The 12,101-nt window shown below is 38.8% G+C and overlaps 1 protein-coding gene across 4 annotated transcripts in view; it reads left to right on the plus strand.

The window, feature by feature from the left end:
* taok1a (TAO kinase 1a) overlaps positions 1-12,101 on the plus strand; it is a 168,011-nt gene that overhangs the window by 83,098 nt on the left and 72,812 nt on the right. For all 4 annotated transcript variants that reach the window (XM_060848312.1, XM_060848314.1, XM_060848313.1 and 1 more), the window contains 2 exons: positions 8,609-8,832; positions 10,922-10,993. In XM_060848312.1, coding sequence (XP_060704295.1) covers positions 8,701-8,832; positions 10,922-10,993 — 204 coding nt within the window. In that variant the 5' untranslated portion in view covers positions 8,609-8,700. The remainder of the gene's footprint in view (positions 1-8,608; positions 8,833-10,921; positions 10,994-12,101) is intronic.

A 12,101-nucleotide genomic window follows, 5' to 3' on the forward strand; every position in this document is an offset into this window, starting at 1 on the left:
AAGCGTACACTTACTGAAGACATTTGTCAAACAATAAAGCCAAACAGAAGTGAAGCCACTAAAGAAGCCAAAGAATAATCCCCTCAGCTGTCTTCCTGACTGTGCCATGTGACTTGGTCATGCTGGCAGCTCACTCTACTAGCCAAATCAACAGATGTATGGAGAACTGCATGCTGGGAAAGCAGCAGTTGTTCTTCAACAACAGTGTCCTTTTGTAAAAAGCCACACTGCAAAAAGATACAACAGTGTGACATCATCTTATCCGAAGAACATTTACTGTTCTTGATTTTACTGTGTTTACAATCCTCTCTCCCCCCCCCCCCCCCCCCCATCGTTTCAGATTCATACTGTGATCATATTGTCTATTGTTCAGTAAATCACCCTGAAATGTTTCAGAATTTATTTTTATTAATAGTGAGTACAACTCTTATATTTGATGCATTTTGTCAGCAGCATTGTATAGTCTGGTGAATGCCATATAGCAAGTTTTGTTTTGATGAATAACAGTTGCTGTATAGAAAGAAGTTTCAGTTATCATCGTGCCCTTTGTGTACAAAAAGAATGGAGTTATATTACTAACTAAATCTTGTATTTTGTGGTTTAAGATTTGGAAAATATTAAATTTGCAAAATTGTGGACCTCCATAAATGTGTATGCCATTTAAGGAATCTGTTAACATTATTGTGTTGCTTCTGGTACAGATGTTGGATGTAATTGAAATTTAGATATTTTGACTAAGGTGGATGCATTTAAGCTGTTTTCCGATGCAGCCAAAAAGCATGCCACTATTAATGTAATCAATTGATTAGTTTTATTTTTGCTAAGAAGAGATCGTCATAGTCGATTCACCTTAAAAATGTAAATGAGCTTTCCATGAGCATTAGTGAATGCCTACTTCTAAGACCTAAGTTTGATTAAACTTTTATCCTTTCACAGGATGTGTTGCTGGCTAGATGTTAATGTTTATTGCTCATTCCAAATGGCCTTTGAGAAGGTGCTACTGATCAGGTTTCTTGATTGATTGCAAACCATGTGGTCGAGATCAGTGGTTCCCAACATTTTCAGTATCAAGGCACACTTCAGTGAAACACCATTCCATGGCCCACCCACTTTTCAGCTGATTTTGTTGCTCATAAACTTCACATTTACATGAATTTGCTATGGTTGTGGCCTTAATAGAGAAGTTTCTAACAGTGCATACAACAAGCTAAAGAAGAATCCGCAGCTTTAATGTTTCAAATCCACCAGAAAAAATATACCATCTTCAACTGCAAGTGCAGACACAATTTCAAAATCTGCTCAACTCGACTATTTGCCAATAGGTAAGGGGAAAGCAATATCTCCTGTCCATAAAAATCCAAAGGTCAGACACACTCATTGTACTGTCTCTGAATAATTCTTGCTTTTTTTTGGATTTGGCTATTTCATTGACTACATTAACAGAGGAAGTTCTTCTTTTGACAAGAAACCTATCTATTTTTTCTTCGAATCTAATCGAGCACTTAGATCAGTGACCCAATGAAAAGAAAATTGTGGCGATATGTACAGGCAGACAGGCCAGTTCAGCAGTTAGTTCTCCAAAAAGACTCCACCACCAGGGATATATTTCCCTCCTCACCCCTTTCTGCCTTCCGCAAAGACCGTTCCCTCCGTGACTACCTGGTCAGGTCCACATCCCCCTACAACACATCCTCCCATCCAGGCACCTTCCCCTGCCACTGCAGGAACTGTAAAACCTGCGCCCACACCTCCTCCCTCACGTTTATCCAAGACCTTAAAGGAGCCTTCCACATCCATCAAAGTTTTACTTGCACATCCACTAATATCATTTATTGTATCCGTTGCTCCCGATGCGGTTCCCTCTACATTGGGGAGACTAGGCGCTTCCTAGCAGAGCGCTTTAGAGAACATCTCCGGGACACCCGCACCAATCAACCACACCGCCCTGTGGCCCAACATTTCAACTCCCCCTCCCACTCTGCCGAGGGCATAGAGGTCCTGGGCCGCCTTCGCCGCCGGATACCTGGAGGAAGAACGCCTCATCTTCCGCCTCGGAACACTTCAACCCCAGGGCATCAATGTGGACTTCAACAGTTTCCTCATTTCCCCTTCCCCCACCTCACCCGAGTTCCAAATTTACAGCTCAGCACTGTCCCCATGACTTGTCCGGACTTGTCCTACCTGCCTATCTCCTTTTCCACCTATCTACTCCACCCTCTCCTCCCTGACCTATCACCTTCATCCCCTTCCCCACTCACCCATTGTACTCTATGCTACTTTCTCCCCACCCCCCCTCCTCTAGCTTATCACTCCACGCTTCAGGCTCTCTACCTTTATTCCTGATGAAGGGCTTTTGCCCGAAACGTCGATTTCGCTGCTCCTTGGATGCTGCCTGAACTGCTGTGCTCTTCCAGCACCACTAATCCAGAATGTGGTTTCCAGCATCTGCAGTCATTGTTTTTACCTCAGTTCAGCAGTGGTTCAGTTGCACAGCGTTACAATCCTCAACGATTGTGCATGCACAGACCAAATTTGTAAACTTGCCGATCTTCCATCATCCAAATGTGCAGTATCAAATCCTCGTGCATGGTATAGGAAGTCAATATGAAACGGTGGTTTTTCTCAACTATTTGGCAGTGCATGGACTTCTCACAGAACACCTCCGTTGACTTCTCTGATCTTGTTCCATCCACAGCACTGTCAGAAAGGAAGCTTTAGGATTTTGATCCAAAGGTAGTGGAGGAATGATGTTGTAGTTTCAAGTCAAGATGACAAAGGGCTTGGAGGGGAGCTTGCAGACTGTGGTGTCCCTTTGCATCTACTGTAGTTCTTGCTAGTAAAGGTGAGGGATTTAGGTGCTGTCGGTGGAATTTGAGTTGTGCAGTGTGTCTTCAGTGCATTTTTCTTGTAGATGGCAAACACTGCAGTCACTGTCTGTGGTAAAAGGAGTGAATGTTGAAGTCCGACTGATGGGATGCCAGTTAAGCATACTGCTTTATCCTGGGACAATATCAAGCTGCTTAAATGCTACTGGTGCTGCACTCAACCTGGCAAGTTGAAAGTATCCCATTACACCCCTAACTTGTGCCTGGCAGATGGTCAACATATGCTGAGGAGAAACTAAGTTGTTCATTGCAGCATTCCTATTCTCTGGCCTGTAGTTATTGCCCTATTAATTATATAGCTGGTCAGTGATAAGCCCCCCCAGAATGTTAAGAGTGAAGATGGCATTCTGTAGTATTACTATCAAGGGAAGATATTTAGATTCTCTAGTTGGAGGTGTCATTGCCTGGGATTTGAGTGGCAAGAATGGGGGGCGGGGGGCGGCGGTGGGGGGGGGTGGGGGCGGCGGGTGAGGGAAGGTGTCATTGAAGTCAGTGATTTGTGTTTGAGATGCTGGTCCATGAATATAGTGAGAGAAAGAATTGGCTTTGGGCGTGCTGTTTCCCATATTGTCAAATAAACTGCCACAATTTACTGTGCAAGATCATTGTCACATTAAAAGATTCTCATACCTTAGGAAGTAGAGTGGGTTTTTAAAAGCTGAGAATATACAGACAGATTTAAGAAATAGACTGGGAAATTCGATTATTAAAAATGCTAATAAATTGACACTGATGTTGAATCATTATATAATTTAAGTATTCAGTTCAAAACATTGTTAGCAGTCAAAAATGTTGTGCATCTGTTGTGTTGAAAAACATTTCATATTTAATTGAGCCATATGAGAAAAGTGCAAAAACATGGCAAAAAGACTTATCCCTTATATAGGGCTTCCCAAATTGGGAACCAGCACTCCAGGTGGGATTGTGATCTGAAATTTTGGGATTGTGAACTATGAAGAAGCAATGACTGTCACGGAACTGTATGAATTCATAAGTTGTTTTTGTGCTCTAGAAGAGAGACCACAACCCAGTCTTTCAAGTTTCCTCTTCTCCAATCCCCCGCCCCAGTTCCCAGGGGGGGTGACAAATTTGAAGAGTCAAAATGGGAACACAGTATAAGAATCATAGTCACGCAGTATGGAAACAGGCCTTCAGCCAAACTGGTCCATGCTGCACTACCTTTTACCTTTGGTTAATGAAATTTTATTAATTTAAGGTTTAAAGTTAATAGTTGATCGCGCATCAGCTACTGACTGTGGAGTTGATCAAATGAATGTATAAGTGTGAACATCATGTCAAGACTTTTAGAGCTTTCCCTTTCCTTCCTTCTGTTCTGTTTTTCTTTGTGAACAGCCCCACCCCGTACAACATCCTGTGGGAAACTAAATTCCATCTATATTCTCACTTCTCCTTAATATTTTAAAATTCAAATAAATCAGCTCCATTATCTAAATTTCTGTGAAAACAGCACTAGTTTGTGTAATCACTCTTAATTTATTCTTTGGAGTAACTTAACATTGCTTTCCTTTCATGCTCAGTATATCCTTCCAAATTTGTAGTGTTAAGAAATGTAAATAATATGTGGTCTAACCAAAACATTAAATATCTATTGTGTAAGTTTGAACCCTTTTGCATTCTAGTTCTGTATATATAAAGGTCAGGATTCCATTAAATGTTTTGATTTCCTTGTACCTGGCCAAGTCTGCTTTGAGCATTATACCATTCAGAAAGTACTCTGACCTATCCTTTTTCGGTCCAAAGTGAATGATCTCTCACTTGAGTGCATAGAAATCCATTCGTCGTAATTTTACCAGATCACTAATATTGTTTCAGTTTTACATTTCCATCTGCATTGCTTACAATGCCACCTCTCTTTGTGCCATTGTTCTCTTTTTTCCAATGTATACATACACCAATTAAATAAGCAATTTTCTATGTTCTCTTTACTATAAAATAAAGCCATATGGCAATGTACCTGACCCACTGTTTTTGCTTGACTCATCTTTGGTGAGATTGAAGAACCACATGCTTGAATGGCACAAATATGGCATAGTTCTGGTCACAAGATGCACATCCCTTGGTTATATTCCTTTGCCATAGTGGCAGCTTTCATAAAAGTAAGACACTCAGACTGCTTAGAGAAGTTATTGATGCAATTAAATCAGAAAAGATATATATAATAGATGTAATTTTGTACCACCCAAAGTTATTTGTGGAAGATACTAAAATATGCCATATATACAACTGAATGCTATCAGCAGAAAGGACTCTCAGCATTGGGAACGAGAGGTGTTGCTAATTTTCCTGTGGTTTTGCATTTTAGTTTACTTTTTCCTTTATTGTTGTTGTCCTTATTTTCTAAGAGATTCGTCTCTCATTTCATATTTGCCTGGAAAGAAACATTGTGGTGAAACAAGAAAAAAAAATTCAGTAACACGGGAGAAGAAGTTATTAGATCAGATAAACCACGCCTTTGATCTTAACTATGTTTATCTTTCTAATTTCTTTATGAAAATATATCTTGATGAACAAGTAAGTGTTCCATCAGGAGTTGGGGTAAATTAATATAGATATGAGTACTCAGGTTATTAAAAGCAAGCTCATAAGTACAAAATGTTCAAAAAGAAACATGTTGTCTTATCAAAGAGCTTTGACTCAATATTTAAAACAAAGAAAGTTTACAGAGCAATGATCAAGCCTTTTTACAATATTGTAGCAGTTCTGGATATTTTTCCTTCAAAAAGATATTACTGGAAAGATGTCGAGGATGAATGAATTGAACAGTGCACCTGGCGAAATTGGATACAGTGAAATTATTTACTTAAGGTATTTAAGGTAAACTGTCAGGGTGGAACGGCTATGTTTTTGCCTTGTTAGAGTAATCAAGAATATTATCATAGAAATTGAGGCGATCCACTATAATAAATGCAGGGTTTTTTTCCACACAAGTAGTTTTAAAATTTCGTAACTACCCCAGTGGATTATAGTCAAGGTCATTTGACATATTTAAAAGCAAAAAGATTCTTGACTCACTCAATTGCTACCCCCTTCCTGTGTTTCTCATGATGGTTTTCAAACATGAAAATGTTTGTATGGAATAACTGACTGCAACAAATACATAATGCTTTTAGAGGCATTCCAAGATCTTATACAGCAATTATTGAAACTTGAAATTTATATTTGTTATAGATAGTTGCAGAAAATCAAAAAGACAATGGTAACCTTTATATCTAGAAAACTAGAATTGATTTATTGTTGTCACGTGCCACGATACAGTGAAAAGTGTTGTTTTGTGTGCTATACAGGCAGATCATGCCATGCATATTGCACCAGGTAGCAGAATAGAGTGCAGAATATACTGTTACAGCCACGGAGAAGGTGTAGAGAGAGAGAGAGAGATCGATTCAAATTAACATTTGAGAGGTCTGTTCAGCAGTCTGATAACAACAGAGAAGAAGCTGTTCTTGAATCTATTCATACGGGGATTCAAGCTTTTATATCTTCACAACGGAAGAGGTTTAGTAGAGGATATAACCGGGATGGAAGTGGTCTTTGATTGTGTTGGTTGCTTTCCCAAGGCAGTGAGAAGCATAGATGAAGTCAATGGATGGCAGTCTAGTTTGCATGATAGAGCTGTGATCACAGTTTGCATGATGGATTGAGCTGTATTCAGGATACAAGGAGGTAACAGTCAATCTTTAGCTCTATAAAGCCATGGTTCAATCACACAAATTACACATCGTGATCAATTTCATGTACACCACCTTTGGAAACACGTCTTTGTCTTGATACATGTGCGGAATGGTACCAGGATTTTAAGAGTTGCCTTATGACGAGAAGTTAGTCTCAAGTTATAACATAGTATTGTTCTGATTAGCTTTAGGGATATTAAGTGGAACAGAGGGTATTTAGGAACAATCTTCACTAGTTTGGGAATGTCCACCTCTGGGAGTTGGGATGCAGTAAGAATGAATTGTCTTAAAATTTGAACATTTCAAGAGTGAAATAGAAAATACTTCACACAAGTGGGTGGTAAAAGTTCAAAATATTCTGTAACAAATGACAATTGATGGTTGATCAATTGCTAGATTTTTGTTATCCAAAGATATTTAAGAATATGAGGCAAAGGTAGAAATTGCACATGAGCCATGATCTCGTAGATGGTGGAATTGACGTAATAGACTACTCTTGCACCTATATTCCTTTTAACTAAATTATTCAGTTTGAATAGTGACTAAACCTACATAGTTTATGTTTATACAATTTCAAAATTATCAGATCCTGTGTGGTTCAAATTCTGGCTAACTTGATCCCCCATGTGCACAGGGGTGAGGGTTCATGGTGTTCTCTGAAACAGCAGTTTGTCCAGGAATTAAATAGTCATTTTACAGGGAGGAGCATCCAGATAAGGCAACATACATATTGATTGGGTGACCATTACAATCAGTGAGTGTCAATAGTAAAGATTAATGGCAAGTTAGATTAGATTCCCTACAGTGTGGAAACAGGCCCTTCGGCCCAACAAGTCCACACCAGCCGAAGAGTAACCCACCCAGACCCATTTCCCTTTGACTAATGCACCTAGCACTTTGGGCAATTTAGCATGGCCAATTCACCTGACCTGCACATCTTTGGACTGTGGGGGGAAACCGGAGCACCCGGAGGAAACCCCCTCAGATACAAGAAGAATGTGCAAACTCCACACACAGTCGCCCGAGGCTGAGAATCGAACCTTGCACCCTGGTGCTGTGAGTCATTGTGTCGCCCATGAAGAAAATTTGTTTCTTTTTATCTGTTTTGCTTGTTGCAAATAAGGCAAGAATCTATATTTCTGTTTTCTGTTAGAAATATACTTTTTTCCCCTCTTTTCACCTTGAATCTAAAAATTGATATTAATCTCTCCTTCTATGTTGTCACTGTTGTGCCTGCCTAACATGTATTTTTTTTTGTACTTAGCTACTTTTGGCATTGCTCTGTGCTTGATAGAGAAGTAAAATATAAACGATCATGATATAACATCTGTTCCCGTAACAGTAAAGACTTTGGTCCATGTTCCAATGAAATATTCAGACTGAGTCATTGCAATATATCATTACTTTAATTCACAGCTTCCTTTTAACATTCTCAAAGGGTCGTCCTGTTGCCACCAAACCCCCACACCCACCCCCCTCAGTCGAACAAAATGCTCAAGAGACAATGTTTACCTCCTTCATCTTTATTCCGGGTCCTGGAGGGAGAGAGAATGATCGCCCATGTGCACAGGAGTGAGGGTTCATGGTGTTCTCTGAAACAGCAGTTTGTCAAGGAATTATATAGTCATTTTACAGGGAGGAGCATCCAGATAAGGCAACATACATATTGATTGGGTGACCATTACAATCAGTGAGTGTCAATAGTAAAGATTAAGCCATCTGCTGTTACACAATGAATAACTGGCTTCACAATAAATATTTTTCACCTTAAGTTAACCTCTCATACTGAATGCTTCTAATATTGTTAAATGGCTCTACATAATGTCTGCTTTTCCACCTTGTTAGCTCATTACTCTTACCTCCAGCACCCTATTGTTAACTGCAAGTTATGTGAGTCATGCTCAGCTGAACCTCTTGTTTCAAAAAACTCAGAACTTGACTCTTTTCCTGCCTGCTTATACTTTATGCGTGCACACAACACATTCTCAAAAGGGTTTGCAAATTCAATAATTTGCAATTTTTATTTTTCAGTTGCTCATGTTCAAGAGACCTCATTCATGCCGAGGCATCAAGAATTAAGGCATTGTGAACACAGATAGTCAGACGGCTAACCACACAGTAGGATGCCATCAACCAACAGAGCAGGAAGCCTAAAGGACCCAGAAATAGCTGAACTGTTCTACAGAGACGATCCTGAAAAGCTGTTTGTGGATTTACGAGAAATTGGCCATGGCAGCTTTGGAGCAGTTTATTTTGTAAGTATGTTACTGTAAAAGAATGAAGTTAGGCACTTTTTCATTCTGGACAAAAGTTATGTATTTCTTTTAATTACTGTCTTGCACTTCATTTTTTAAGAAAAGCTGTTGTATGGTCTTGCCATCTGAATTATTTTGCCTTTTTTTATCCATCCTTATGTAGAGAATGAGGACTGCAGGTGCTGGAGATCAGAGTCGAGAGTGTGGTGCTGGAAAAGCACAGCAGGTCAGGTAGCATCCAAGGGGCAGGCGAATTGACATTTCTGTTCGATTCTCCTGCTTCTCGAATGCTGCCTGACCTGCTGTGCTTTTCCAGCACTGCACTCATGACTTTACCCAGCCTTATGGCTATTATGTCCTAAAATTAATGCTTTTAAAACCAAACACCTGTTTTAACATGTTAAGGCACATGCATAGCAGGTAGGACTTAAACCCAGGCCTTCTGGTTTTAATGCATACGGTAAGGTGGCTCTAATTGTAAAAACTGGAAGAACTGCAGATGTTGTAAATCAGAAACAAAACAGAAGTTCCTGGAAAAACTCAGCGGGTCTGTGAAGAGAAATCAAAGGTAACATTTTGCTTCTGGTTCTGAGGAATGATCACCAAACCTGAAACATAATAACTGTGATTCCTCTTCACATGCAGCCAGACCTGCTGAGCTTTTCCAGCAGCTTCTGTTTTTGGCTCTAATTGTGCCACCTTTCTATTTATAGTTGAAATATATTAGCTTGCTAAAGCAGACAGAAAATCCTATGAAGTATCCAGCTCCTCAATGTTCTTAATATCCTGCTCGCATCAGTAGACACTTTCATTTCCAATAATTAAAGCATGTTCTTGAAGTACAGTTTTAATTCTCTTCCTGTAGAATGTAATTTGCCCTGTCTCTGAAATTCTAGTTGTTGTTTGGATATTAGCCTCAAATCTTTGTTAGCTTTCATTAAATAAGTTATGTAAATAATTTGATTTGTTACTGCAGAAACGTTTCTATCTAACAACCTTTTTTGTTTTTTGTGGAAATCTCAATGGAATTTTCACCCTATTAACTTTATGTATGTCAGAAGGCACGCATGCTTACTGTTGATTCATACTGCCTACTTCACTGTACAAGCCATCAACAAATTCTGGAGTTCAAAAGTATTAAGAAAAATATTCCTTTATGAAAGGTTATGGTTGTGGTGAGGGAGAAAAAAGCCAAAGGCTTGCATTTTTTTATGAAGGCTCCCACATTACTATGTTTGGAATAAGTATCAGTGCTTATTTGGCAGGGACAGCATTTAAATCTGAAAATAAATTCTTTATTTTTCCCATATGAAAAGGCAAAGGTGAACATGGATTTCATGTAACAAGGTTGTTTTGAGATAAGGCTGCAAGTTGTTTGAAAAGATTGTTCCAACAAGCCACTGTGTGCAGGCAGCAGTTGAGTAGAATTCAGTGTTGAATGGTATAATAATTAATGACTTAATGGATTGCTATCAGCTTTGAGTTTCCAAGTCAGACAACACAGATGTGTCTCTTGCTGCATGTGCTTCAACTCAAAGCTGAGAAACAATTGGAGAGACGTGGTGGGGAGGAAAGATTACCAGAAGTTACACTGCTATAATGGATAGCTAGAGACAGTGGGACATGAGGCAGGAAATCTGGTGACCATTTGCATAGTGAAAGGAAGGCTTAGTTGGGACCCCGCAGAAAATGCATAAGGGTGGAATGATGTCTGAGTATTTGCAAAGATGTATGGTAATATGTAAGTTGAAAATCACAAGTAAAACTGGAAAACATTTTGTTAAGAGAGAAATTTGTCCAGTCTTCAGGTTCAAATGGTCAAATGGTATATCGACACAAACAGTCAGAGGGCAGATAGGGAGTTTAAAACGTGTGAGGACCTTGCCGAGAGGTTTTCTGTTGCTTGCATAGAAGAGCAAATGAGGATCCCCCTGTCTAGCCCAAATCAGTTTCAAAGATTAGCCCCTATCTGATAAAAAAAAATTAATTATGGTTGTTATTTTTGTGTTCGGTACTGCTTTGTTACTTTTATTTTAATATTCAGTATCATTTCTTGAACTTTATAATATTCAACTTTAAATCTTTATAGGCACGAGATGTTCGCACTAATGAAGTGGTGGCTATCAAGAAAATGTCATATAGTGGCAAACAGTCTAATGAGGTGAGCACATTCCTAAAATATGTTTTGAAGAAATTTGCATGCATAATTTCTGCTCGTTGCAATTAAGAAAGAAGCAAGCACATGGGCAGATGAGATCGCTAACTTCTACAGAATGCTGAGAGATGGAAATAGAAGAATTTGCAAATCAACCATAAGCATTTCTAGAAGCTGAATGTGCAGGTGTAGGATTCAGACTGCAAATCTGTTTGGTCTATTTGCTGACAATGAGATAGAAATCAGAGTACTCGTATGAATTTGGAACTGAGCTTTATACTTAGGCCACCAATAGGACATTTTGTTAGAGACTTGCCTGAACAGAAATTTGTATTGGTTAGCCAAGTTTGATTTGTATTTTTACGTGTCTTTACTATGTTGCATGTGTAACACTACTTGAAATGTGACACCTACATTGCACTTCAAGTATAATGTTTTGTACAAAATATGTGGCCACTTTGATTGTGAACTTCACACTTTTTCTACAGTGTCTTGTAGAAATTCCATTAAAAGTAAGAATTTTTATTGTGCATTTTTTGAAAATCAATTGCTGATCAGACTTAGTTTATTGTTAGGCATGTGTAAGTTTATGAATGCTAGTTACTTTTCCACTGTACTTGAAATTGTGAGAGAAATACTTCGGAGCAAGTATGAAAATATCATAGGAGTCTAGTGTTTTCAATTGCATTATTAGAGGAAACTAATTCTGCATTCCAAGTAATTTTTCCATTGAAACTAATGTTCTCTATCACAGCAATGAAATTGACCAAATTCTACTAAACCTTTCAGGCTTAATTATTCTGTCTATCTTTCAATTAATGTGTTGCAGATTTTCTTTAATAACTTAAAACACAGTCCTGTGTTAAGGTGAAATCTACGTATTAAACAAAGGTGTAATACTGATCGGCTTATAGAAGGGCTTGCACGTCATCAGGAAATCTCTTAATACCAGATATTCAGTTAATTGAAGTGTTGTAGAGTAGAAAGTGTTATGTGGCTCATGCCTGCACAAAGGAAAGAGATATATGGCATTTAATCTGGCAATGTTTGAGAAAGAAATTTTGACCATAACAGGAGACATCCTCACTTTTGTTTGACTTAATGCAAAGGGATC

The sequence above is a fragment of the Hemiscyllium ocellatum genome, chromosome 31 (genome assembly GCF_020745735.1).
Source record: "Hemiscyllium ocellatum isolate sHemOce1 chromosome 31, sHemOce1.pat.X.cur, whole genome shotgun sequence".
Taxonomy (NCBI): Eukaryota; Metazoa; Chordata; class Chondrichthyes; order Orectolobiformes; family Hemiscylliidae; genus Hemiscyllium; species Hemiscyllium ocellatum.